General features: G+C 51.4%; 1 protein-coding gene across 2 annotated transcripts; it reads right to left on the bottom strand.

Moving 5' to 3' along the window:
- Positions 1-3: 3 nt before the first annotated feature.
- CNNM3 (cyclin and CBS domain divalent metal cation transport mediator 3) lies at positions 4-26,552 on the bottom strand. 2 transcript variants are annotated; one of them, XR_013989824.1, is made up of 9 exons: positions 25,013-26,552; positions 18,854-18,997; positions 17,218-17,370; positions 15,358-15,527; positions 7,803-7,899; positions 7,330-7,454; positions 6,599-6,734; positions 3,745-3,847; positions 4-1,949 (listed from the first exon to the last, which is right to left on the bottom strand). XR_013989824.1 is itself a non-coding variant. In XM_081018161.1 (8 exons), the coding sequence occupies exons 1-8, from the start codon at positions 26,535-26,537 to the stop codon at positions 1,891-1,893; spliced, it is 2,409 nt and encodes an 802-aa protein (XP_080874287.1). In that variant the 5' UTR covers positions 26,538-26,552; the 3' UTR covers positions 4-1,890. The 2 variants fall into 2 exon arrangements, 1 of the variants encoding a protein (XP_080874287.1); XM_081018161.1 differs by lacking the exon at positions 3,745-3,847.
- Positions 26,553-27,919: the final 1,367 nt, after the last annotated feature.

The raw sequence follows: 27,919 nt of genomic DNA, 5'->3' as shown, positions 1-27,919 counted from the left end.
CAGTAACTTATAAATAGATATATAAGATTAGACTATTCCATTTTGAAGGTACAGTCCTTGCAGAAAAACTACAACATAAAGGCAGGTTACAAATAATTTACCTGAAATTATACATTGCTTTTAGACAACTTCTGCTGTTGGTTATGGACAGGGAGAGGACAAGAGGGAGAAAGGGAAACCAACTTTCTCTCTTTCCCTCTCTTGCTCTTCAGTCCTTTATTTCATTTTAAAAACAAGAACTCCAGTGGGGGAATACTGTAAGTAGCAACTGAGGGTGGGGTGGGGGGACTGTTTCTCTCTGCCAAAGCTAGCGTGGAGGGCAAGCATAGCACCCTGTGCTGCCTGTCCAGCCAGAACCCGGCAGCCGAGGAGGACAGCCGAGAACAGCCTTCTCCACCTGGTGCCCTCCAGTTGTGCTGGACTCCTGCTCCCATCGGCCACTGAGCAGGAGCCGTGCCGCATGGGGCTGATGGGAAGGTGTAGTCCAAAGCATCTGAAGTGCACAGGCTGGGGAAGGCCAGTCCAGAGGGAAATGCAACAGCAGCTGCTCTTCTAAGCACAAACACAAGGAGCCAGAAGGAGCAGGTACAGGAGGAAGGGCGGTCCTTTAGGACTTTCTTCCACCCAGCAGGCCTTCGTGGGTAAACTGCAGCAAAATGCTGCAGATCCTCCATGCACTGCAAGCATTCAGAAGGTGGGAGACTCAGTGCCTGGAATGCCGGCAGATTGATGGGGCAAATCCTGTTGTCCCATCCCCAACCACTCAACAGCTTACGTGAGGAGTCACTTAAACTCCAGGATTTGGGAAACACCAGCACGGGGTCAGAATGGCTCCTGCCCCAGTCCCCACCTGTGCAAACTGTTTTTCAAACCTGTGTTGGATTTAAGAACTAGAGATGCAAAGCAAGGGGGAAGAGAATGAAACTTTGGGTGAGAGTGGCCAGGAGACAGGCATCCTCTGGGAAGGAAGGGTTGCTTTGCAGAATAGCAGCACTCCCTGGCTTGGCACAGACAGAGCCCACCGCCCGATCGCCGTGGGGACCCATGTTCTGGAAAGAGGGCGAGCAGTGCAATCCTGGCAAGACAGAGTCAGGCTGCACATGTGGCTCTAGGGAGTGTGGACTTTGGCACAATTTGGGGAGGATGCCCTGCCTGGCGCCAGATGAGACTCACGGCTGGTTCAAATGCCCTTGGAGCCTGGTGCTGGCGTTCAGAAGACCAGCAAGGCGGGTGTGCTTGGAATGTGGGCGGAGCAAGTTTCAGGTCCTGGAGTCAGGCCTGGCATGGCGGCTGGGCGCAGCTACAGTCAAAAGCAGGAAGTGCAACAGCTGCAGAGGGAGGCTGGTGGGCGGCGGTGCCCCAGAGCCAAGCGCTGGAGCCACCAGTGCAAGCCTGGTGTGGGGACTAACAAACTGAAGTGCGGCTGGAGGGTGGGTGGAATGTACATGTGAGACCGCTGGGTGGAAGGGAGATCTGTTGCACGCGGGGAGGAAAAGATCAACGCAGTCAGTGGAGCAGAGGGAACGCTGTTGCAATGACACCCTTGCCGGTCCCTGCTCACACAGACTCCTGCAAAAGTAATCCAGTCCGTAGGCACAGGGTGGCTGTTCTCTGCTGCTCACAGTCTTAGAGATTGCCCCCCCCCCAACTCAACCACCCTTTGTCCGTCAAGTGCTGCTCAGAGGACGTCCTGGGTGCTGCAGCCGGGTCAGAGCACCAGAAGCAACCCAAGAGGCTGCTGGCCAGTTCCTTCACAGTTCCAGGAGTCTCTCTGGGACGCAGGAGCCAAAGTGAAAGGTTCCTCGGAAGGACGGGTGGACTCCAGGAGAAGGCGACCGAGATTTCAGAGGGGGCCTCCCGAGGCCCCTTGCCCCCAAAGCCTCTAGTGGGTCAGACCCCTGTGCTCTGCCTCTCCTCTTCCAGAAGGTTGAGCTTGCTTCTGCTTTTCCCTGGAATGGGGGGGGGGGGAGGGTGGCAAGGAAGAGAAAGAATGGCAATGTTTATACCCCACCATTGCTGGGCTCTCTTGGCAGTTTGGCAACGAAGAACTGAGCCTTGAGCAGGGACTGAGCATCCTGTATGAAAGAAAGAGTAATGGGGGAGCCTGCAGCTCTCCAGATGGGACCTCAGGACTGGAAGGCCCTCTCTTTGGCCCTCTGCCCTCTCCCCAGGCTTAGTCCTCACCCTTCTTGAGCTCCAATCCTGCCTCTTGCTTGTCTGCTTGAATGGAGAGGTGTGTGCAGAAAGCAGCCCCTTGCAGAAAGGTCAGCTCCACAGCGGTTGCTCTGCTCACCTTTGCCTCTGGCTCAAGGTGGCATGCTTCCCATCCTCACAGCAAACACCAGCCCTGCGAGGGAGGTTAGGCACTGAGAGGAAGTGGCTGGCCAAGGTTACCCAGTGCACTTCATGGCTGAGCAGAGATGTCAACCTGGGTCTTGGCAGTCTGAAATAGCAACCACTCTGCCACCCTGGTTCTTTCAAGCACATCACTGCCTTCAAGGAGAAGCAACCAGGGTTCAAATTCCCACTCAGCCATGAGTGGTCTTGGGCCAGTCACTCTGCCTCTCAGCCTAATCTACCTCACAGGGTTGTTGTGGGAATTAAATGAGGAAGGTGGGGGAGGGAGGGAGGGAAGAACCATGTACACACCACCTTGACCTCCTTGGGGGAGAAAGGTGCAAGAAATAAATAAATAAATAACAAATAAGTTGAGATTCTGGGAAGCTGGATGTATCGTCCAATGCCAATTTCTCTGCTCCCACAAAATTGGAACACACACAACCCGGCAAATATGGTTGTGCATGGTGGGGGGTAGGGTAATACAGTCAGCCAGTTCACCAAGTGCCTGCGTAACACAGTGTGGCAAGTACCCACTTGATAAACTACCACCTGTACTCTTGCCATGTGAAGAGTGGAGACACCCTTTAGCCCTGGGAATGAGACAGATTCTCTCTCTCTCGTCTCACTGAAGGGAGGAGGAAAGCAGGCTAGCATGGAATCAGAACAGTGTAATCCAACCCCTGCCCCCCCCCCAGGGATCTCCCCTGCCCTCTTGCAAGGTGGGCCCACCCCTTCCTCCCCTGCACAAAAGATCCACATCTGGTTAAGGTGGGAAAGGCAGGACGGGGGAGGGGGCAATTAGTGATCCAACAGACAAAGGTCTGGTTTGCAGATGCTACAAAAATTAGATGGTAGAAAGAACTGTTCCACTTTAGGGTGCAGCCAGGAGGGTTGGTGCTGCCCTCGTTAAACAACAAACACAAACCCCCGCAAGCAGAAGACCTGCAGAAGAGAAGAAGTAAGGGGAGCATTCAAACTGGCATCTCCCACTTGCAGTCTGACATGATACAATCATTCTACTACTTCTGAGTAGACCCAACCCAAGATGGGTGCTCTTAATGACCCATCCATCAGGCCAGGGGTTGATTAGTTGAGTCTTTCCCCCTGGCAGCTACCTCCTGATGAGATGCAGATTCCGTGGGAAGGAGGGAAGGCGTAACCCAGTTAGTCCCTACGGTGACTGGGTCATTTGAAAGTTCTGCTTGTCATACAGCAATCACACGACTGGGAGACTAAACAAGGACCAGGCAACCTATGGCCCTCCAGGTGTTGCTGACCATGAGCCATGCAGATGGGGCTGAAGCCCAATAGCCCCCAGAGGACCTGCTGCTGCCCCTTCCCCTGGGTCCAGAGGGCACTGCAAGGAGGGGAAATGCAGGAAGGGAACCAACTGGATATATTTACCTTGTGGTTTTCAAACAAAAAAGGCACTCCAGACTATGGCAGAGAGGCCTGTATTAAATGCAGTTCTCAATTGTGCCAAAGAAAGAGAGATTGAGCGGGAAGGCTGGAGGGAGAAAGGAAGAAAGAGAAGAGGAGAGATGGCAGTGTTTAGCTCCTGGAAGGACAGTGCAGAAGAAAACGCGTGGAAAGGAAAGACATACAGCTTTGCTGGGCAAGGAGCCCCACTGACAACGCCCCTGTGCTCCTGCATCCAGACCAAGAGCTGCCTCCTCGCCTTCAAAACTCTCACCTTCACTGCCTCCCCCTCCTGCCTGTCTCTGAGCTCTTATGTCCCCAAATGACAGATACAGCCCTGCCTGTGACTGTCATATACCGTATTTTTTGCTCTATAAGACTCACTTTTTCCCTCCTAAAAAGTAAGGGGAAATGTGTGTGCGTCTTATGGAGCAAATGCGGGCTGCGCAGCTATCCCAGAAGCCAGAACAGCAAGAGGGATTGCTGCTTTCACTGCACAGCGATCCCTCTTGCTGTTCTGGCTTTTGATATTCAGAATATTTGTTTTCTTGTTTTCCTCCTCCAAAAACTAGGTGCGTCTTGTGGTCTGGTGCGTCTTATAGAGCGAAAAATACGGTATTTCTGTGTCTCATGCTCATTATCATGCCTGGGACTGCCTCCCAGAAAATCAAGCCTCCTCTCCCTTCCTTCTTTCAAACTCCTCCCTTGAAACCCACCTCCCCTTTTCATGAAGCCTTTGGCAAACACCCCTGATCCCCATGCCCTTTGGCAGCCTTCGCCAACCAGGTGCCCCCTGCCAGATGTTTTAGGCCAGCGGTGCAATGAATGCATTCAAGTGTGTCCACATTAAGCATTCATACTGAGTCTTAATTGCATTTTTATTGCTTCTTTTTATTTATTTTATTTTTATTTTATGACATAACAATTTGAAGTCTACGGAAATACAATAAAATACAATATAATAAATAAAAGAAGCCATAAAAATGCAATCAAAGATCATATAGCACATTACAATTGCTGCAGCGGATAGAGACAAGTGTGCACCCCTCTCTCATAACACCAGAATTCACATTCATCCCATGAAGCTGAATGTTGGAAGGTTCAGGACAGGTAAACAAAGTCCTTCTTTCTTCTTTCTTCAGAGCACAGCTAAACTATGGAACGTGCTCCCAGAGGAGGATAAGGTTCCCAATGGCTCTGTGGTCGGAGGCAGTCATGTTTCTGAGCACTAGTTGCTGGAGGCTACAGGAGGGGAGGGGTTTCTTGTGCTGAGGGTGCTTGTGGGTCTCCCTTGGGGGCAACTGTGAACTGCTTGGCCGCTGTGCGAACAGAATTCTCGACTAGATTGGCCATTGGCCTGATCAAGCAGGCCAATGTTGCTATGTTATGTTTTCAGAACAGGCAGAAAAATAATTTAGAGGTCTGCCAAGACCCTCAGTAATGGCCATGTGGTCAATTGGGGGGGGGGGAGTTTGGAACCCCTCTTTTGGACTACAACTGCCATCAGCCGGAGCCAGTGCTCAAGTCCGTGGAAGGAAAAAATGAATGAAGGAGAGTTGTGCCGGAGAAGATCAGGGGTCATCAACAGATGTGCCCTTCAGGTGTTGCTGAACTCCAACTGGCTGGTGGTGAGGGGTGCTGGGAGCTGCAGTCCAGAAACACCTGGAGGGCCTGACCTTGGCTGCCTCTGGTCTACCTAGTCCAGCATCCCACAGCCTCTAAAAATCTACAAGCAGGACATGAAGACAATGGCCTACCAGAGCTCCTCAGCAGGGATTACTCCATTGTGTCATTCCTTGGCACATGGAGCTCCTATCTAGCCACCAGGCCATGGCGAGACCAATCCTCCACAAAATGGTCTAAGCCACATCTAAAGTCATTTAAGCCAGTAGCCATCACCAAATCTTGTGGCAGGAGAGACAATTGGTTGCCACTTCATTTCTGGGCACAATTTAAGGTGCTCATAGAATCATAGAGTTGGAAGAGACCACAAGGGCCATTGAGTCCAATCCCCTGCCAAGCAGGAAACACCATCAGAGCACTCCTGACATATGGTTGTCAAGCCTCTGCTTAAAGACCTCCAAAGAAGGAGACTCCACCACACTCCTTGGCAGCAAATTCCACTGTCGAACCGCTCTTACTGTCAGGAAGTTCTTCCTAATGTTTAGGTGGAATCTTCTTTCTTGTAGTTTGGATCCATTGCTCCGTGTCTGCTTCTCCGTGTCATACTAGAGTTTAAAGCCCCAAACGACTTTTACCACCTTCCTCCCTGCCAATTTTCTCAGACAGATGTAAGACCAGCAGATGGGCCCCCCGGTCGTTCCACCTTCTTCAGAAGTTTGGGAGGCAGTGGCCTGAGGGAGGGCAATCTCTGTGGCAGCCCCACACTGTGGAATTCCCTCCCCACAGAGGTCTGCCTGGCACCTTCACTATCCTGCTTTCAGGGAATGCTGAAGACAAACCTCTTTACCTTGGCATTTGGCACCTGAGGTATATATATTCAGGAACCACCTTATTTCTGTGGTTGTAATTTGCTTTACTTGCTTTTGATATTGAATTTAAAATTGCAACCTGCCCTCGGAATTGAGGATGAAGGATGTGTAATAAACTGACTAGACAATAATCATAACCCTGTGCACATACACCAACCGATTTTCCTGACTAGCTCCTCTTCCCTGGTGTTGCATCTGCAGGAATCCTGCCCCGTCTCCACCCAAGCAGGCAGCCGGTGTCCAAACGGGTGGAGAAAATGGCAGGTCCTGGCACCGGGGGGGGGGGGGGGCATAAGGGAGCTGAGCCACAGCACCACCTGGTGACCCACAACGGAACAAGCACATACCTGGCGTGGCATTTTTGTCATTCAGAAGCTTTGTCTGGCTGCTGGGGATGATTTTCAATTCAACGGTGTCAGGTGACTGTGGGGAGTTCTGTATCCTCGAGGCCATGAGAGCATTGAGATACTGCAACCGGGTAACCTGTGGAAAAGAAGCCACAAGTCAGTGAGAGATGATCTGCGCCTCAGCCACAATCACCTTGGAAATCACGTGGCTGGTTTGTTCTGTGTTCGCCAAGGGTCCCTGGCTAAGAGCAAAGAGGGGAAAGTGCCATCACACTCAGATCTGGCCTGCGGACCTCCCAGTTGGGTGCAGTTGCAGATGAGCCTTTGGGGGTTTTAATTGGTTAATGCAATCAATTAAAGGTGCGACCCTAGTGATCTGTGATCACCAGAGGATTTTGCCAAAATCTTGCCTGTACATCTTGCCTAGCTGAATGCGGCCCCCTAGGAGCTCAATATACCTCATATTCCTGAGACTGCAAAAGCAGGGAGATTATCCAGTCCCCAGCAGGGCATCATATATGCTGCAGATCAGCACGTGACTTGATGGGTGCCTAAGATTGCAATTTGGTCAAAAGAAGGAACTTACTCAAGCAGGTGAGCCAAAGTCACACACTATGGAGAAATGCTACAGATTTCAAAGAGAAATCCTATTTGCTGAACTAATTTCAAAAGATCTTTGGCTGGTGGTCAACAGCATACTTCTCCAGAGTCTTTATTTTTATGGTGTTTACCTTGATGAACTGCAGATCAGTGAGTGCCCGGACAGTGTAGTCAGGACAGTATGTGGTGGTCTCTGTGCATTCAAGCTGCTGATCACGACGGTTCATCCGGAGAGTGGACACTGGGGACTGATGAACTATTGAAGGAAAACACATCAGTGTTGCAAATGAGAGGCAGGGAGTTTAGGAATATGGCTTCTAACCCAGAACTCTGCAAGTCCTGCCTTTAAAAAAATGAATGTGTTTCAAGTTCTCATGAATGCAGCCGCAACAACAACTATCTAAACCTATTATCTGTTCTTGTTAAATGCAGTTCTGTAGCTTTTCCTGAATGCTCCCCTTCCTCTGCTGCAGCGGCTCTCCAGGGTTTCAGCACAAGGACACCCCTTTAAAAAAGTGGTCAGCAGCTCAAGCTCTGGGGCAAATCTCTCATCCCGAAAGGGCTATCAGTGGCGGCGAGAGGTGGGAAGAAACGCGCAACTCACCTGAAGAAGGAGCTGTCAGGGCAGAGACACCGTAATACGTGAAGGCTCCGTTCTCAAACTTCAGTCCCTCCTTCCCAATCTCGACTTCAACCCTGCCCTGGGAATGAGAAGAGAAAGCAATGCAAGGTGAGAGGGAGCAATTCAGAGAGAGGAGAAAGCAAGTTGAGATTTGACCTAGTTGAATCTCAGATCCTGATCCCATATTCTTGTAGCTCACTCAGCACAAGTTGGTTTGGTTTCTATTGCATGAACCAACCCTTTTTTTAGTTTAAGACAGTCCCTGCTTTTACTTTAGTATTACCACTCTTGAGTTGCAAAAAATAACGTTTTAATATGTTATGCATTAAAAAGAGAAAAGTAACAAACTAAGCACCTTTTACCCAACCTAAAGGCATAGTTCAGATCTAAATAACAATAGCAAAGTTCATACAAGCCCTGAAGAGGAGAGTCTGAAAGTTACTGATGTCAGTATAAAGGAAGACGTTAACACAACAGTATCTTACAGAATACGGCAGGTACAGTTTCCCTTGGAGGGTTCATGTGCTGGATAAATGGCCACCAATCCGCCATGGAAGTTTCTCATGGGGGGGGGGGGTTGTACTGGACAGCTTCTGCTAACCTGATGCCCTCCAGACCCCTGCAAGCACAGGCATACTAACTGGGGCTGATCTGAGTGGAGGTCCAAAAACACTAATTTTTGTATCCATAGAATCATAGAGTTGGAAGAGACCACAAGGGCCATCGAGTCCAACCCCCTGCCAAGCAGGAAACACCATCAGAGCACTCCTGACATATGGTTGTCAAGCCTCTGCTTAAAGACCTCCAAAGAAGGAGACTCCACCACACTCCTTGGCAGCAAATTCCACTGTCGAACAGCTCTTACTGTCAGGAAGTTCTTCCTAATGTTTAGGTGGAATCTTCTTTCTTGTAGTTTGGATCCATTGCTCCGTGTCCGCTTCTCTGGAGCAGCAGAAAACAACCTTTCTCCCTCCTCTGTGTGACATCCTTTTATATATTTGAACATGGCTATCATATCACCCCTTAACCTCCTCTTCTCCAGGCTAAACATGCCCAGCTCCCTTAGCCGTTCCTCATAAGGCATCGTTTCCAGGCCTTTGACCATTTTGGTTGCCCTCCTCTGGACACGGTCCAGTTTGTCAGTGTCCTTCTTGAACTGTGGTGCCCAGAACTGGACACAGTACTCCAGGTGAGGTCTGACCAGAGCAGAATACAGTGGCACTACCAACCAAGTTCTACTCAGAGTAGACCCAATGAAATTAATGCGCTTAAGTTGGCTGTGTGTATTAATTTCTGTGGGTGTATTCTGAGCATTAGACTGGATGGCCAGCATTGGATACAGTTCTAGGCTGGCAAAGGTTACTGCAGGATTATGGTTTTCCTGATGTGGCCCGTGGGCACCACTTGACACACCCCCATTTTATTTTATTTGAGCAGTTTTTGGGAGGCCTGCCTTTTGTTTTGGGGTGCATGGAGGTGCTGGAGTGTGTTCTGAGCAACACCAGTTTTTCTTCTGTGAAATGGGTATTCTGTGGTGCCCAGAACAACTTCTTAGGTTTCCAAATGTGCTCCTGTGCCCAAAAGGCTGGGGACCTCTGTCCTAAGCCAACTTTACTCCACACCAAATTTTAATGAGGCTGTGGTTAACCTGCCAACACCCCTTCCTTAGTTTCACCTGCAAGGGCAGATTTTCTCTTTCTTTTCCCGAATTCTGTAAGGCAAGAGGCAGTGACAAGACCGTGAGCAGATTCCTGCAGAGGCACGTGTGGTTCTCAGTCCCACGTCAGCTGATGACTCCATACGGCAGCACTGGCCATTCTGCCCCCCTCCAGGTGCTGTGGGACCACAACTCAGTGGCTGCTGGCTAGGGGCTGATGGGAGTTGTAGTCCTACAACATCTGGAAGGCACTAAGTTGGCGAAGGCTGCAATTCCAAGTGCATCTCCCCCCTACCCCAAACACACACGCAATGGCCAAGCTAGTAGGTGAACCACTCTAAATAACAATGCATCACCATTCAATGAAGGAAGCATTTTAGACTGTTATGGTTCTGGCTGTGGAATTGTCTCTGCACGTTCCCAACCCCCACAGCAAAGAACCTTGGGAACTGCAGATTCTCAGTACCTTTAACAAACTACAGTTCCCAGGACTCTTGTGTGTTGGGGTGTGTACTTTAAATGCATGTCCTCCACCACACCAGGGGGCAGCATCTCAGTTTTGGGAGCACAGGGCAGGCTGCGTGGCACACATAGCTCCACCCTCCAATGGAAGGGGAAAGTCAGGATGCTCAAGAAGAACAGCCGGGGGGCTGCCAGTGCTGTGCCCACCAGCATCTTCTGCCACACTCTGTCCAACGGCAGAGCCGGCTCTGCTCTTTGCACCGCCCTCCACCAGAGGTTCAGCCTCCCGTTGTGGACTCCCTCCTTCTCCTGCTGCCCCCAGGAGCCCCTTCTGTCTTGGGGCTCAGGGAAGGGCGAGGTGAGGCTGGCCCTCCTGCCGCCCCTCATTGCTCACTGGCTTAGAGGGGGCAGAGCAGGAGGGCTGGGGCCACGGCAGAGGGCCCCCTGCTTGGGGTGACCCTCGGCAGACGCCTGCAGGTGCTGACCCCCAGCGCTGGGTCTGTTCCTCCCCCTACCCAACAGGGTCCTTTGCGTCCCACAGGTGGGTAACTCTCACTGGGAGGCAACGGGGTGCTTATTTTCTGCATTGGCTTCCTACCCAAAGTGAGGAGGGGTCGGGTTGGTCAGGGACCCCTGGGGTGCCCCCACCCCGCAGCAGCAGCAGCAGCAGCAGCAGCAGCAGCAGCAGGAGGAGGTGGTGGTGGTTCATGAGGCAACACAATGGACTGCACCACTTTGGACTTGGGGTGAGGAGCCCTATTGCTGGGCAATTGCCTCACGTGCGAAGCATGTCAGGCAGAGAGGTCTCTGGGCAGTCTTCTGCCGTGAAGGTTTCCTAGTCAGCACAGAGTTCTTGAGAGACGGAAGCGCCTGAAAACATCCACTACCTGCTCCCCCTGCTGCCATCTAAAGTGGCGCAACCCTCAGCATGCTCCCACCTCCTCCTGCTCCCTATGCGCAGAGCCCTATGCTCAGAGGCCTCTTCAGGTGCAGAAGCGAGCGGGAGGTGCACCAGCATGGGCTCCTGGGGTGGGCAGGCAGGATGGCGCCTGGACAAGCAGAAGCAGACTGTGCTGGCCAGGGCACAGACAACAGCCAGCTCCTGAAGGGACCATCAACGGCCTGATGGACTGAGGTTGAGAGACCCTTCCCCAGGACCACCTCCTCCTCCTCCTCTTCTTCTCATCATCATCATCATCGCACCCTCTACCCTCACGTCCCAGGGCAGGATACAACATTTAAACACATTATTAAAGCCAGTCCAAAGCAAGTTACAATCAAGGAATGAGGTGGGTCCTAAAAATATACATCTCAACTCTCAATAGCCCTGAGAGAAGGCATAAGCCAGGCAGCCCAAAACTATCGGCTCCAGAGGCCCGTCAAATAAATAAATAAAAATAATGCTATTATTATTATTTATTACACACTTTAACTGCTTGTCCTTTAACATTTAAAAACGTGAACAGAAATACAGTGGTACCTTGGTTTACGAACTTAATCCCTTCCGGAAGTCCGTTCTTAAACCAAAGCGTTCTTAAACCAAGGTGGGATTTCCCATAGAAAGTAATGTAAAACGGATTAATCCGTTCCAGACGATGAAAAGCAACCCCTAAAACAGCAATTTCACATGAATTTTACTATCTAACGAGGTCATTGATCCATAAAATGAAAGCAATAGACCAGGCTGCAATCTACCACCCTGTATAAAAACCCTCACTGCAGTGGCAGCACCAGCAGCCTGCCACGCCGTCCTGCGCCCTGTGAGGCAATGCCCAGCAGTCACTTCTGGGGCCGAGCCACTTGGCGTTGCTCTGGGGCCCAGAGTGGCAGCTGCACGAGTGACACCCAGCACCAGGGGAAGGGGGGGCTGCGGGGGCACAGCCTTCGATGAGGCAGAGGTCTACAAACAGCCTACTTTACAAACTTTTTGGATTATGAACACTTCAAACCCAGAAATGAGTGCTCCAGGTTGCGTTTTTTTGGGGGGGGGGATTGAGAATGTACTCCGTTCGTGGTGCACTTTCGTTTTGTCGGCACGGCCTTGTCGCTCAGCGCCAGCCATGGCAGCGCCACCCAGAAGCACCCAGTGCCAGGGAAGACGGAGAGAGAGAGAGAGAGAGAGAGAGAGAGAGAGAGAGACGCCAGTTGCTGTCGGCCCGGGGAAAAGAGAGAGCCCGTTCCTTGCCCAAAACCCCGGGGAGCCGTTGCCGGTCCGTGTCAGCAACAGCGCACTAGGTGGAGCTGCCAGGCTGACTCGCGAGCAGGTCCCTAAATGCAGCGCACCTCGGGGGAGAAGGAGGCCGAAGGCGCACCGATAATCTCTACTCCTCGGGGAGTGCTGGGCGCTTCTGGGTGACGCTGCCGCAGCCGGGGCTGAGCGGCAGAAGGCTGTGCCGACAAAGCGGAACTGCACCCCGGAGTATGTTCGCAATCCCCCCCCCAAAAAAACCGCAACGTGGAGCACTCATTTCCGGGTTTGAAGTGTTCGTAATCCAAAAAGTTCAGAAGGTAGGCTGTTCTTAAACCAAGCTACCACTGTATGTTACAGCACAGAAACAGAACCACCCCCACCACAGCCTCAGGAAGATTTGCCAGCGCACCAGAAACAGCAGCAGCATCTCAGTATATCCAAAGGCCTGGGGGGGGGGGGCGGAAAAGGAGTCAGCCCAGGGAGAGCATCCCACTGATAGGGAGCCAGAGCTATTTGGTACCATTTGTTCAGGTTAATAGCTAAGTCCTGGGTGCCTTGGCAGAAAAGTGATGAAGATGTCCAGCAATACCCTGTGACCTTCCAATGAAGGGCAGTATACAAATAAATAAATGGTGATGATGGAGGATGGCGGGGGCTGTCAGGAAGCCCAGGTATAAATCCCCCCTCCTGTGAGGCAGCGGTGAATCGTGCAGCGCTGGGGCTCATTGCAATGGCCCTGTGGAGAGTCTACTCCGACAATGGAAGATCCCTGCCAGATCAGACCAAAGACCCATCTAGTCCATCCTTCTGTTCTCAGAGAGGTCAACCTCTGGGCAGAAGCAGGACACGAGAGCAGCTGCTCCCCAGCTAGCGGTATGCAAAAGCCTTCTGGCTCCAGTGCGAGAGGCGGCACATAGCTGTCATCTAGCAGCAGCCGTGGCTAGCCTTATCCTCCAAGAATTTGCCCCAAAGTGCAAGCCCCTCTGTTGGTCCATATAGACACATGCACTGCACCCACAGAGCGAAATTAGGATCAGCTGAGAGTCACAGAAAAATTTATTTTGCAAAACATACAAGCTTTAACAAAATCTCTCCTGTCATGCGCAGTGAAACCTTTAGATTTCATTAGAAACGCAAAGAAGTGGAACCATGAAAATGGTTAGTTGGAAGCAGGGAACAAAAAAAAGGGTTCTGCCTCTGGCTGGCTGTTCTGCTCATTCTCCAATTATGCTAATCAATCACAAGCAACTGCTATCAACTCATTCCCTGCTAGTGCAAGGCGACTCTGCCAAAAAGCCTGGCAGCTCACCTCATGGCTTCTGCACAGAAAAAGAGAGTCAAGGACCTGAGTTTGTCCTCCGCTAGAGTTCACTGCCGCTCTCCTGGGATGCTCACTGGGCAGCACTGGGGCTATTCACTCTCTCTCAGCCTAACCTACCTCACAGGGTTGTTGTGAGGGGAAAACTTGGGCTGGGGGTGGGGAGATCCACGTGTTCCACTTTGGTCTCCTTAGGCGAGGGGGGGTAAGAGGATAGAGAATGCAAAAAATATACCGTATTTTTCGCTCCATAGGACGCACTTTTTCCCCTCCAAAAATGAAGGGGAAATGTGCGTGCATCCTATGGGGCGAATGCAGGCTTTCGCTGAAGCCTGGAGAGCGAGAGGCATCGGTGCGCACCGACCCCTCTCGCTCTCCAGGCTTCAGGAAGCTATTCGCAAGCCTTGCAAGCCCGGCGGGAGTTTCCGCGGGCTCACAAGGCTTGCGGGCAGCAGCCTGCAGCCCTGGCGAGTGTCCGCAAGCCTTGCGCGCCCGGCAGGAGGTCCCGCCGAGCGCGCGAGGCTTGGGGCGGCAGCCTGTCGCCCGAAGCACGGGGAGCCTCCGGAGGGCTCCCCGTGCTTCGGGCAGGTGTGCGCAAGGCTTGGGGCGGCAGCCGCGGCGGGGGGGGAATAAATATTTTTATTCATTCCCCCCCCCCAAAAAAACCGAGGTGCGTCCTATGGGCCGGTGTGCCCTATAGGACGAAAAATACGGTATAAAAAATCACATGCCATTAGTATTTTTAAATGAACTTGTATGGCTGTAGTATCTGAAATGGTAGGTTGTAGACCACGATGTTGCCACAGTGCTCCTGTGCATGAAATTCATCTTTACAACAGCCATGTGAGATAGGCTATGCTGGAGAAAAGAGGGAAGGACTGACCCAAGGTCACCTGTGGATTCACAGTGGATCCAGGGGTTGAGCTAAGGCACCTCTAACTCTACTCTAAATAACTCTAAATAAAATTTATTATTATTATTGGGTAGCCAACTGATCTTATTTTGATTTTAATCCAATTTTAAGCTGTATTTCAGTCGATTGCTGAATTTTATGTCTTAATATATCGTATATTTTGATGTTAGCTGCCCTGAGCCCGGTTCTGGCTGGGGAGGCTGGGATATAAATTTATTATTATTATTATTATTATTACTCCAATGCTGCACGCCAGGCTGACTTGAAGGGTAAAGCTTTCCCTTCCCCCCGACTTCATTGCATGCTCTACCTGCATTATTTCTGCCTGTCTCACAGCTGAACAGGCAGAGAGGTGCAGTGATTAGAATGCTGGACTGGGGCTGGGGTGATCTGGGTTAAAATCCTTGTGCAGCCATGAAATTTAATGGGTGACCTTGGGCCAGCTGCTTTGCCTAATCCACCAAGCAAAGTAGTTGTGAAAATAAAAATGGGAGGAGAGGCAAGAACCATGAGCTCTTAGGAGGAAGGAGGGGATAAAACCTCTCTCTCTCTCTCTCTCTCTCACTCCACACACACACACACACACACACTCTCTCTCTCTCTCTCTATATATATATACACACACACACACACACACATACATACATACCTAGTGGTACCTTGGTTCCCGAAGGGCTTGGCTCCTGTACAAATCAGCTCCTGAATGCCGCAAACCCGGAAGCAAGTGTTCTGGTTTGCAAACGTTTTTTGGGAGCCAAACGTCCAATGCAGCTTCCAATTGAGTGCAGCCAATCGGAAGCCGAGCCTTGGTTTTCAAATGGTTCCGGAAGTCGAACAGATTCCCAGAACGGATTAAGTTCGACAACCAAGGTACCACCGTATAGTGTTCTTTTTATATATAATCCTACATTTGAGGATTGTGTGAAGCAGGGCCAGCGAGGGGTATTGTAAGGGCCAGATGGGGACTTTGGGGGCCACATGTTTGAAGTGTGGTACCTGCAGGATGAGGATGAAGTAATTGACCGGCTGGTTGCGCTGGTACAGGTAATGCTCAGCAGCAAGGCGGTTGCTGTCATCAAACTTGACGTCCTGGTTGACACTGGGGTGTTTCAGCAGGTGCAACAGGACCTTCTCAGAGATTCGGGCTGGGCTGAAGAGATCCACCTCTGCAGGGAAGCGTGTGGAGGAGACAGAAAAGGTAGCATCAGCCAGTTCAGACTTAGAAATTTAGAAATCAAACAACAGTAAAAATAGGCAGAAAGAATAAAAGGAGAAACTTCACATTTAGGATTCAACATCAACAAAACAAAGAACAAACTGCTTTACAAAAGACCCAGCATAGCAAACAGTCATCTCATTAAATGCCTGAGAGAATAAAATTTTAACCTGTTGCCTTAAAGGTTAGAAGAATACAGAGCAGTCAAGTGTGTCTGGGGAGGTGCTGCCACCAAAAAGGCCCTATTCACTCACAGCAGCCCAATGGAGGTGGCGATGTGAGGCCACACGGCCTCCGCTTTCTCCCCAAGTTGGGAGGAGAACAGGTGTCATACATGGTTCTTCCTCTCTTCCATTTTATCTTCACAACAACCCTGTAAGGTAGATTAGGCTGAGCGACAATGACCCACTCAGCTTCATGGCCAGGCAGGGATTTGAACCCTAGTCTGACACTCTAACCACACTGGCTCTCATTCAGAACATTAGCTATAACTTCCTTCATTCATGAACACTGTCCACACCAGCTGGGGCTGATGAAAGTTGTAGTCCAACAACTAGCACTGCCCCTTTGGGGAATATGTTTAAATTTCAGCATGGCCTTGAAATGTATCAGTTTGAGGAAGAGACCCTTCAGTCTCCGGCTCTCGTCAGACAAAAGAGACGGTTAAATGAAGGATACAGCAATATAGTGTGTGGTCTTGCATCTGCAGAGGGGCTTTCGTTGCTGTGCTGTCCTTAGGGAGCATGAAAATCAAATCTCTCTCTTAGCTGCTGAAAGGGATGCTCAACAACTTCAGTATTTGCAAATTCCCATACGACACACAGGGCATGTGATTTTAGGGGGTGAAACTTAATTTCTTCAGTGAGAGGTCTTAAAAATATGTTTTTGGTTGTGAGGAATTCAAATCTGTTATTTTTGTGAATGGACAACATTTAGCTTGATAAGTCTACATCTAATGAAGAAGCACATAAACTGCTTTCCGAAAACCTTCTGAAAATGTCAGGTAATGGTAAATAATAACAATAATAATAATGAATAATCTGAATATATGCCATAACTGCAAGTACTTGGCAATCATTTTTAATGATTTCTATGCAATTTTACACACATTTTACTTACCAAGCAAAACAAAATTATATTAACATAACCAAAATATATTTTGAATTCCCAAGTTATGTTGCAACTTTTTAGCACCCCTCATTTTGGGAATTTGAAAAATGAAAAAATTAACATGCTCTAATGACAACCTTCTTCAATACATCAGAGGCATACATCAGATGCTGTGGGACTACAACTTCCACCAGCCCCAGCCAGCACAAATGTCAGCTGTGGTGTGAAACATCAGGAGGGCACCAGGTTGGGGAGAGCTGCTGTAAGACATGGTGCGCTCCCTGCTTCTTGGACTACTCTGCAGACTGGGACATAGCTATCAGCTGGACTTTGAGCATCTCCCATCCTGGTAACACAGGTATCAGCCACTTAACTGGATTAAAAACACACATTTCAGAGGGAAAATAAACCTTGGACTAGGCATCCAGACGCAGTGTGGCCCCCTTGAGCAGAGGTGGTGGGAAGTGGTGGTGGTGGTGGAGGGAAGGAACAAAAGCTGCCAGACGGCAAGATCTCTTCCCTGCTCTTACCTCTGGATAAGAAGCGCTGCGTAGCCAGGAGTAACTGGGGAGAGATTTTCACCTTATACTCATTGTCGGACACTTTGAACAAGGAGAAATCTTCTTTCCTGCGGTCCATCAAGGTCCCAAGTGCAGGTGGCTTCTTTTTCAATTTGTTCTCCCCTAGAGGGATGGGAGAGAAAGCCAAAAAAGACAACAGGAGGCAGAAGAATCAAGCTATCCATCCTTACTAGCACTGGTGGGTTCTCTTGTAAAACATGACGGTAGGGATTCAACAATTCAGCACACGTACAGGAAAAAACGCAGAATACTTAAATACTTATGACTGCAAAACTGAGCTTCCTGGGAATCTTAGTTTTAATACCCCCCACCCTAAGTCTCTAGCCCATATCGCTCACATGTGTACACCCCCCCCCCCCATTATGATGCAGCCCAGAAAGTGAGCCAATTTTGTGTGAATTTGTTTCGCATGCAGTATTTATTCAGGGTGGAAAAGTTAGGATAGCTTGGTACAGATTTTTGATTTTTAAATTTATTTATTTAGGCACACACACAGCCCTAGGTGTAAAGAGGAAATGAAAATCACTGATGCTCCAAGGAATAAAGACGTGTAGTCTGAGCACTAATCAAATTTCCCTGCCATTTTTTAGTAACTACCACCAGTTGTCATTCCAGCTGCAACTACCTAAGAAGGGCAAGCAATGCACTGCACTCTGAGGGCGATCAGTTATCTCCAACAGACTTGGATCTTTGATTCCATGGAATTTCCACTGCAGAGGAGTCCCCGTGCTCAATGGCACCTCAGTGTGTTCCCTGCTTCTCCAAATGCGAATCTCCCTGCAGGGCACACATCCATTTATTAGCAGCACAGAACTGCCATCTCCTGAGTGAAATACTTGTGACAGCAGCTACACACCGTCTCCGGTTCTGAGCTGTGGATCTGGGGCTTCCCTGCTTTTCTTCCCCCAGCTGTGAACAGACTTCCCCTTCTACAAGTATCAAGGCCCATTCTGCACTTGCAGCAGAACCCGCTGGCTGAGTGAACTTCAGGGCACACATCAGTGATCACTTTCCTTTGCTCTCCTACATGAAAAGTTTATGTCAAATAGAAAACCTCTCCAACCGACAAAAGGGTGCAACAGAACCTTTTCTAGTGCCAGTGTTTTAATTGCAATTGTTTTTAAAGTAAGTCAAGAGAAGCATCTAAAACTGTAATCCCCTTCTTGCAACTTGACCTGATGCAGCCCCCATTTTACCATCTCCGCTTTCCACTGCCTCATCCTCCCGCGTGCATAAATAGACCAAGCTATTTCCCAATTCTGGAGTAGGAAAAGGAATTTGTATAAATCCTACCCCACCAACTTAGTAGCCATATACGAGGACTATAAATCCAGCAAAATGAGGTGGTAAACTGCACCACTTCCAATACAGGTGAAAAATAACACTTCTGAATGCTCCCCTTGTATCTTCCCCTGCCCACCTGAACCAGCAAATTAAGCAGCTACCACCACCTAGGATGCAAGTCCACTCCTTAGAGGGGAAGGGAGATTTAAAACATGTCTTTGCTAAACAAAAAGGGCAGAGAGGGAGGGGAGCGGAAGAAGAGAAGCCCCAAACAGGCCATACCTGCACGAAACCCACTTACTGTAGTCATCTGACTCATCCATGATCTCTGATTTTATTATCTCCTCAATGACATCTTCCAATGTCACCAAGCCCATGACTTCGTAGAAAGGGTCGCCTTCACCTTCATTGTTTACCTTCTGAACAATCGCCATGTGCGATTTACCTGGGGAAAAGGAACAGGAAAGCACAAGGATTGGTAAAGAACAAGACCGTTAAGAAGAAGAAATGGGCAGAGGTTGCCACAAGACCCTCTTCATACACAAGATAAAAACAGATAGAGGAGAAGCATCGCACACAAAAATATTCCTGCATCTGGTTCAAAACATAATGTGGTTTGTGCAGGCTTTGAGTAGCTAAGGTTCCCAGGCCCATCGGGCTGCATTTTTACGTGGACAGACAGAGCAACCACAGAAAATGCAGTCCTGGATTCCTGGCTGGGCAACAGTCTCCATCCCTGCCCATCTACTTTATCTCCAGCACCTCCTATTTCGCATTCCTACCACTCAGCACCTGACAATTAAATGCGCAAATAGAATAATAGCATGGAAACAGGCTGTCCATGCACAATTGCACCAAACATTTCAAAGGCAGGGTCCTAAGTTTTCTGGTGCAGTACATGGAGGCACAGAAGCCTTTGCCAACCTGGTGCCCCCCAGATGTTCTGGCCTGCAACACACATCTGGCACTTTCTGGCTGCAGCTGGTGGGCGCTGTGGTCCAAAATATTTGGAGGGCACCAGGTTGGCAAAGGGAAAGAACTATATTGATTTCCTCATGAAAAGAGCCCTACTGGATGAGATCAAAGGCCAATCTAGCATCCTGTTTCCACGGTGCCCAACCAGGCACCCCAACAGGAAGCCTGCTGCAGAGCAAGCAGTATGCAGAGGCAGCCAGCCTCCAATGCTGGAGGGAGGGCACAGGGAGCGATGGGCAGTAGCCACAGATAGCTCTGTCCTCCATCAACTGAGCCACCAATTTGGGCTCAGTCTCTCCTGTGACAGAGACTTTGCTGTATTTGCTGTAAAGTCTCCTGTGACAGAGACTTTGCTGCATCAGTGGCAGCCTGACTATGAAATACCCTCTCCATTTATTTATGGGCACAAACAGCCCACCTTTTGAATGTGGTCTGAGGGAGGGTATACTTGTTTAGTGCCTACTATGTCATCGTTTCAGCGCCAGGTGAAAACTTTTAATTTCCCCAAGCATTTAGCATTTTGCAATCTCAATCGCTTGGGAGTCTTGCTCTAAAGCTGCTGCTGTTGACCCCACCGTTTCGCTTTTAGTGGATCATTAGAGGTATCCTTGTTTTTGCTGTTTGCATTTCTTAAATACAAAGTGAACAATGCAAACCTCATCTCACCAGCTAAAACATATCCTCTAGCCCAGCCAATTGCTCTGATGACAGATTAGGAGACTATTGCACCCACAGACTGGCTCAGATCATAGGCTTCTCTGTGGAGGCTGCCGGCTCACACCCAGACGAGGCTCCTGATAATGGCTGGGTTCAGCAGAGCAATGCAAAACAAGAGGAATGTCCCCCTGCTGGCTCCAAGGATCTCCTGCAGGGTCATTCACATGAAGGCTCCAAACAGCCCATCTCTCTCTTCAATGAGCTTCTCAAGGTTTTTAGACCACGCCTGGCTCCCTGGAATTTGCCCCCGTCTGCTAGTTCTGGCCATGTGCCACCTGGCTGGACCAGAGCCCTTTGCAGCATTAGAAGGTAGCTGTTTTCTTCCTTTGAAAACACTCTGAACTCAAGCCAGGAAAAAGACACAAGTGAGGGTGTGGCCTGGGGAAAGAGTTCCAAGGGCCAAACAGAGAGATCTGGACGTCCACGTCTGGCCCCTGGGACTGAGATTTCCCACCTATCCTGGTGGGTTTTGCTTCCAGGATCTGCTCTGCCACCCTCAAAGATGCCTGAACAGAAAAGGCAGAAGAGGCAACAGGGCTGAAACTGGCCACAGAATGTTTGGGAGAGATGAAAGCAAGCACTTCTTCCTGCAGCACACAGTTAAACTACAGGAAGCAGTGATGGCCACCAAGTGGGTGACTTAGAGAAGATTAGACAAAGTAATGGAGAAGGATCAGGCTATCACTGGCTACTAGCCCTGATGGCTCTGCGCTGCCTCCAAAGGAGGAGTCAGGCGCAGCCCTGCTTCTGAATACCAGTTGCTGGAACCCACAGGAGGGGAGGGGGCTTTTGTGCACGGGTCCTGTGTGAGGGTTTCCCATGAGCAACTCTTTGGCCACTGCAAAAACAGGATGCCGGACTGAGTGGGCCACTGGACTCATCCAGCAGGGTTTGTGACAAGGACCACAACTGAGCGGTAGAAGAACAACTGCTTTGCAACCCGGAAGTCACCAGTTCAGTTCCGAGGGTCTCTTTAAAATGATCTCCAGAAGCAGAGCTGGGAAAGGCCTTTGCCCAATAGCCCTGAAAGCTGCCTGCCAGACTAGGCCACCGCTCCCCAACGTGACGATCACCGGGTGCTTTGGACTACAGCTCCCTTCATCCCCAGTAAGCACGGCCATGGCTTGGGCTGATAAGAGCTGCAGTCCAAAACACCTGGTGGCCACCATGCTGGGGAAGGCTGGACAATGTTGTTGATGATTTATTGTGTCTCTCCCTTTCTCCTGTGTGCTACTCCTTGTTTATGTGCTACTAGAGCAGGATCAGGCTCCCACCACTGTAGATTTCTAACTCCCAAAGCTGTGCTGGGACATGCAATCTGCACCCCCACTTTCCGCTCCCTGTCCCTTTTTACTTGTGTGTCATGTCTCAACAACTGCAAAGCCTGTGGGCAGGAACTGATTTGTCCATAGGTTGCTCTGGGAGCCTTATGGCTGAAGAGCTGGGTACAAATGCATGGGGAAAACCTTGCCCCCCACCGGATGTTGCTGAACTACAACTCCCATCAGCCCCAGCCATCATGAACAATGGTCAGGGGCAATGCAGCTGGTAGTGCAACAGAATCTGAAGGGCCACAGTTCCCTCATTTCTGCTCTAAACAAATAAGCAAAATGAAAGGCAGCACAGAAAGGAGGTGACGGAGACGGAGGAGCCAATCTTGTTCCAAAGGTTGAGGTGAAAAGGGGCAAGGCTGTTCATTTTCGTCACATGCCAGGAGAAGGGGAAAGCGGCTTCTTAGCTGTAAGGAGGACAACCAATCTGTGTGTATGAGAGGGGGAGGGAGGGCTGGATGTGTAAGATTCTTAGGAGGCTTATTCTCCCGGAATAAAATGGCCTGGGGCCTGCTTGGAAGTGGTAAGGCTGGAGAACTGAACCTGTGAACTTGGCTGCTCTGTTTCTCAGCAGGGCAAGCCAGATCCCTGCAGGTATGCAAAGGTCACGGGTGCCACCCAGCTATTCCTGCCAAACGCTTCAGGAGGGAGAAGGGCTAGGGGAGGAAAAGGAGATAAACATCTTGGGGAAGGCCTACCAGTTTAAAAACAAGAATATTTCTCTGCTCAAGGAAAGCCTGCGCAGATACAGCCTATGCTACAGGCACTCCCAAGGAGGCCTGGACACCAGCAGTCAGTCTTTGGCTTACTTTACTGGGCAAGTCTAAAATTGTGGCCATCTCCCAGGAAGTGGCCCACCGCACAAGGGAAGCTTGTTGGTTTGGTCCCTTAAAGGTGCTCTGAATGCATATGCACAGAAAATCCTAAAATTCCTTGTGGTTTTTCCTAGGAGAAGGGCTGGTGAGGAGAATGGGCAGCTGGGCACGGGAAGATGACTAGAGCTTGCTTTTAGAGAAGGGACATGCAGAGCACTTTTCAACAGTGGCATCCAACCCACTGCTGCCTTCCTTTCTGCTCTGGAGCAGGGAAAACCAGGAGCACCAGACCAGGTTCAAGGTTTTGATCCCATCACACAAGGCCCTGTACTGCTTGGAACCAGGTGACCTGAGAGACCGCCTCATTCCTTCTACACCCAGCAAGCCACTGCGTCCTGTGGGAATCCCTCTCCTTACTGTCCCTTAAGTATCTGAAGCCCACCCCACAGCAACCTGGAGTGGGGCTTTCAGTGGGGCTTCTCCCGCTTGGCAGAACAGCATCCCTGTTGAGGTATGATCCTGTTCGTAGTTTACGGAAACAACTGAAGTGACATTATTGTTGCAACTAACTTTTCAAATCAGCCTTCTGAAAATAATGTTTTTAGATCTCTACTTTGGGTCTTATTTGTATTGTTTTTAGACCTATCATTAGTTTTTGGGTTTTTTTGTAGGATGGTAAATTGCCTTGAAACTTAAATAAATTAATACTTCCATAAATGAATAAAACAATAACAGCAGTTGGGTTTTTTCTTTGCCAATATGGCCCTGCAGAGCCAAGACTCTCCAAGCTCCTTTTCTGTGTAGCTGCCACGCAACTCAAGAGCCTTCCTTTGCAGCCACCTTAGAACTGGAGCTGGGGCAGAGATTGCCACCCAACAGGATGGCATCCACCCCTCTCTGCAGCCCTGAAGTTGGGAGGAAGACTGGCCTCTTGCCCTACCCACAGACCACCATGGTGGAAGGGTTACCATGGAAACAGAGGGCGGTTCATTACACACTGGGCAACCACTGGCCTTGCTGCCTTTGAGGTGGTCAACCTGTGTCTGGCCTGTAGCACTTCAGGTGGGAGATGACAAGATGGAATGCTCCTCCATAGAAGCATGGTAGGTTTGGACCTGGCTTCCTCCCAGATACACCTTTTTGTACTTGAAGAGCATTTTGCTGTGGTTGTTGGTGCTCTGCTGGTTCAGAGGAACAATCCAGTATATGAGCCCTTTCAGAAGTGATATATTCCAGAGACAGGATTATACATGCACACTGCATATAGTAAGGTCAAGTTTCTTACGTCAAAGAGTTTGTTCTGCTTGGCATCTAGAGGGTCTGTGCTTACCCAGAAAAGTTCTGAGTGCAGAATAGGTTCCTACACACTTAACTCCAGCAGGTTCAAGGCCTAGATTGCTGGAGACATTATTGCAGCCTCTCAGGTGACCGGAAAGAACTAGTTACTGAACTAGTAACATATCTACACTTATTTGCAGCCGTACCTTGGTTCTTGAACGGAATCCATTCCGTAAGTCCATTCAACTTCCGAAAACGTTCGGAAACCAAGGCGCAGCTTCCAATTGGCTGTTCGGGTTCCAAAGCGCATTTGCAAACCGGGACACTCACTTCTGGGTTTGCAGCGTTCGGGAGCCAAAACGTTTGACTCGCAAGGTGTTTGAGAACCAAGGTACGATTGTAAAGCCAAATACAGTTGTACCTTGGTTTTTTGGAAGCTGAATGTTCAATGGGTTTCCGCAACTTACAATTGGCTGCAGGAGTTTCCTGCAGCCAATCAGAAGCCACGCTTTAGTTTCTGAACGTTTTGGAAGTCAAACAGACTTCCGGATAGGATTCCGTTCAACTTCCAAGGTATGACTGTACAGTAAAGCGTAATAAAACCAAGTGGGGTGGGAGAAAAAGAAATGACGTTCCTATGCATTAGCGGTGCCTGAAGTCGTATTTAGAACCCCTAGCTGCCCATGTCCAGGGAGGAAAGCAGATGAAACCTCTGCAGGGGTGCCACATGGCTGCCCCTGGCCATTACCTCAGTGTGTGTATTTGCTGGGGTGCTGAAATTGGCTGCAACTTGGACACTACATGCATGCAGCAAAAAAACCAAACCTACAAAAGCCCCACTTGTCAGCTTATACCTGGCCTGCTCATGTGGCTCACAGAACAGCTGGAGCAAAGCTGAGGTACTTGGCACAGCTCTTGCTGTACTGCCTGACTCAGCCTTTGCCAGCCTGGTGCCCTCCAGACATTTTGGATCAGCCCCAGCAAGCCAGGGATGGTGGGAGTTGGCAGGGGGAACCTGTGGTCCTCCCGATGAAGCTGCACTATTCCCCCTCACCACTGGCCATGCTGTGGAGAAGCAGCTTTCCCATGTCTGTTCTAAGGAAACGGGGGCTTCACAGAAGATAGTTTGAAAACCTGGCAATGACTCTCTAGAGATGTTTCTCAACCTTGGGTCCCCAGCTGTTGTTGGACTACAACTCCCATCATCCCTAGCTAGCAGGATCAGTGGTCCGGGATGATGGGAGTTGTAGTCCAACAACAGCTGGGGACCCAAGGTTGAGCAATAGGGCTCTAGAATCTTGGGCAGACCTTCCAAGGCAGTGGCCTAGCTGAGGGGTCTTTTACCTCGCTTGAACTCCTCCAGCACAGCGTCCAGCTTGGTGTCGTTGAAGACAAAGTGGAGTGGGTGATTGTAGAATTTGATGATGGTGCTGAGAGGGGTGCAGTCGTCAGGATCCACCAGGGCCAGGTCCTTTACGTAGAGCATATCCACCAGGTTGGTGCGCTCGTCCTCGTAGATGGGGATGCGGGTGTAGCCGCTCTGCATGATGGTTGACATGTTGTTGAAGTCCAGCACAGCGTTGGCATTGAGCATGAAGCACTCGTCCAGCGGCGTCAGCACATCCTCCACGGTCTTGTTGCGCAGGGCGCTCTTGCTGAACTCCTCCCGAACAAACTCGTTGTAGGGGTCACTGTTGCGCACCATATCCAGGATCTTCTCCCGCAGGAGGCAGGTGCTGGTGTCGCGCTGCAGGGCCAGTTCCAGCACCTTGCTCAGCGGCAGCGACAGGGGGAAGGTGAGCAGCATGAAGAGCTGCGTGAGCCACAGCCCGCGCGGCGCCAGCCAGAGCCCCCAGCGCGAGCTGAGGGCGAAGGGCAGCACCTCGGCCAGCAGGAAGACCAGGCCGGCGGCGCCCAGCACGGCCGGCGCCAGCATCCCCACGGCCTGGTAGAAGAGCACGGCCAGGGCGGCGTGCGCCACGCAGCCCAGCAGCAGCAGCGAGCACAGCACGAAGGCCCCGCGCTGGCGGAGCGGCTCCAGCGCCTTGCAGGCCTCGCGCTCCCGCTCCGAGCCGCAGTCGCGCAGCACGTACAGCTCGGCCGGCTCCAGCCACAGCGTGCTGAGCTGCAGCGTGCGCAGCAGGGCCAGCAGCGCCAGCAGCAGCGCCACCAGCGAGCCCAGCAGCCAGGCCGGCAGCCAGGGCGCCAGCGCCACCGCCGACACCCGCCCCGCGCCGCCCCCGCCGCCCGCCTCCTCCGTCACCAGGATGGCGTCGCCCGGGGCGGCCGGCGCCCACGCCTCCCCGGGCCCCGCCGGGCCGCACAGCTGGAAGCGGCCGCCGGGGCCTCCGGGCGCCACCTGCACCGTCACCAGCGCCGCGTGCTCCCCCACGGCCCGCGCGCCCTGAGCCAGGACCCGGGGCGCCGCCCGGGGCGCGGGAGAGGCGGCGGCGGCGGCGGCGGGGGCGCAGGGGGCCTCGGCCGGCACGAAGGCGCCCCAGGGCCAGCTGCGGTTGCTGAGGCCGGTGCCGTAGAGGCGCAGGCGGAGCGTGGCCCCCGGCGCGGCGCGGATCAGGCCCCCGGAGGCCCAGGCCCCGGGCGAGGCGCCCTCCTCCAGCCGGAAGCCCATCACCCGCGGCGGCGGCGGCGGCGGGCCCCAGGCCCCGGGCGAGGCGGAGGCGGCGGCGGCGGAGGAGGAGGCGGCGGTGGCCTGGGTGGCTGCGCGGGCCCGGAGCTCGCCCGCCGCCGCGCCCCTCCGCCCCAGCGCGGCCCGGCCGCCCGGCAGCGCCCCAAGCAGCAGAGGCAGCACCAGCAGGAGCAGCGGCGGCGGCGGCGGCGGCCCCCCCAGCCCTCGGCCGCTGCCCACCATCGCCAGAGCCGCCGCAGCCGCAGCAGCAGCAGCGACAGGGGGAGGGGCCGCCCGGGAAGGTCAGCTGACCGCGCCGCCGCCGCCGCCGCCGAACTTGCCTGCGGGCGCCCGGGCCAATGCGCGCCAGGAGCCGAAGGGGTCCAGCCAATGGGCACGCAGGGGGCGTGGCCGAGGAGCAGGGAGCAAGTTCGGCGCCGCCGTGTTATAAACAAGGCGGCGAAGAGGAGGGAGGGGCTGCGGGGGGGGGGAGCTAGCATTTAAAGGGGCCGCGTCCCTCCCTTGCGCAGGTCTCGGGAGGCGGGGCTGCTTTCTTGTGGCTCCAGGAGTGATGGATGGATGGAAGTGAGAGCTGGACCATGAGGAAGGCTGATCGCCGAAGAATGGATGCTTTTGAATTCTGGTGCTGGAGGAGACTCTGGAGAGTCCCATGGACTGCAAGAAGATCAAACCTCTCCATTCTTCAGGAAATCAGCCCTGAGTGCTCACTGGAGGGACAGATCCTGAAGCTGAGGCTCCAAGACTTTGGCCCCCTCATGAGAAGAGAAGACTCCCTGGAAAAGACCCTGATGTTGGGAAAGATGGAGGGCACAAGAAGAAGGGGACGACAGAGGACGAGATGGTTGGACAGTGTTCTCAAAGCTACCAGCATGAGTCTGACCAAACTGCGGGAGGCAGTGGAAGAAAGGAGTGCCTGGTGTGCTCTGGTCCATGGGGTCACGAAGAATGTGCGGCTTCAGACCCCGTGCATTCTTATTCAGGAGCAAAGCCCCGTGCGGCTCAGTGGTACTTACTCCGAATTACAGGTGCAAATAGCATTTAACTGTACGGAAGGACGCTTCTCCCTTCCTTGCTCCCCCTCATTCATATGCGACCCAGTTGCATGCTTACTAGGGAGCAGGTCCCAAGGCCACAGAGGATTTGAGCCCCGCAGTACTTCAGATAGTGCACGCTCTTCAAAAGACGGCGCACGGGCATGTCGCTTGTTGGATCAACAGCTTGGCTTACCTTCTGCAAGAGGTGACCTTGACATGATAGAAGTTTATAAAATCAGGCCTGGTTTGGAGAAAGTTTTTCTCCCTCTCTCATAACATGAGAACCCATGAACATCCAGTGAAGCTGAATGCTGGAAGATTCAGGCCAGATAACAATAATCTAAGTCTATTTAAGGACAATTATGAAAAATGCTGGACAGAAATTAAGAGAGACTTAGATAGTTGGTCAAAATTGAAACTTTCTTTGTTAGGCCGAATTGCTGCTATCAAGATGAATGTATTGCCAAGGATGTTGTTTTTATTTCAAACACTTCAGGTTTTGGACAAAACGGAGTGCTTTCAGAAGTGGCAGAGAGACATTTCTAAGTTTGTCTGGCAGGGCAAAAAGCC

Source organism: Podarcis pityusensis (genome assembly GCF_964106645.2).
Source record: "Podarcis pityusensis genome assembly, chromosome: 8".
NCBI lineage: Eukaryota > Metazoa > Chordata > Lepidosauria > Squamata > Lacertidae > Podarcis > Podarcis pityusensis.
This window is presented reverse-complemented; position numbering and strand designations above follow the sequence as displayed.

Bases quoted from the DNA above. Each gene is read 5' to 3' on its own strand.
- CNNM3 (XM_081018161.1), bottom strand. From the start codon at position 26,537: ATGGTGGGCAGCGGCCGAGGGCTGGGGGGGCCGCCGCCGCCGCCGCCG. The intron at 7,455-7,802 runs GTGAGTTGCGCG...TTCCTTCAATAG, and splicing joins CCTGACAGCTCCTTCTTCAG to TTCATCAGTCCCCAGTGTCC. The intron at 6,735-7,329 runs GTAAACACCATA...TCTTTTCCACAG, and splicing joins CTGATCTGCAGTTCATCAAG to GTTACCCGGTTGCAGTATCT.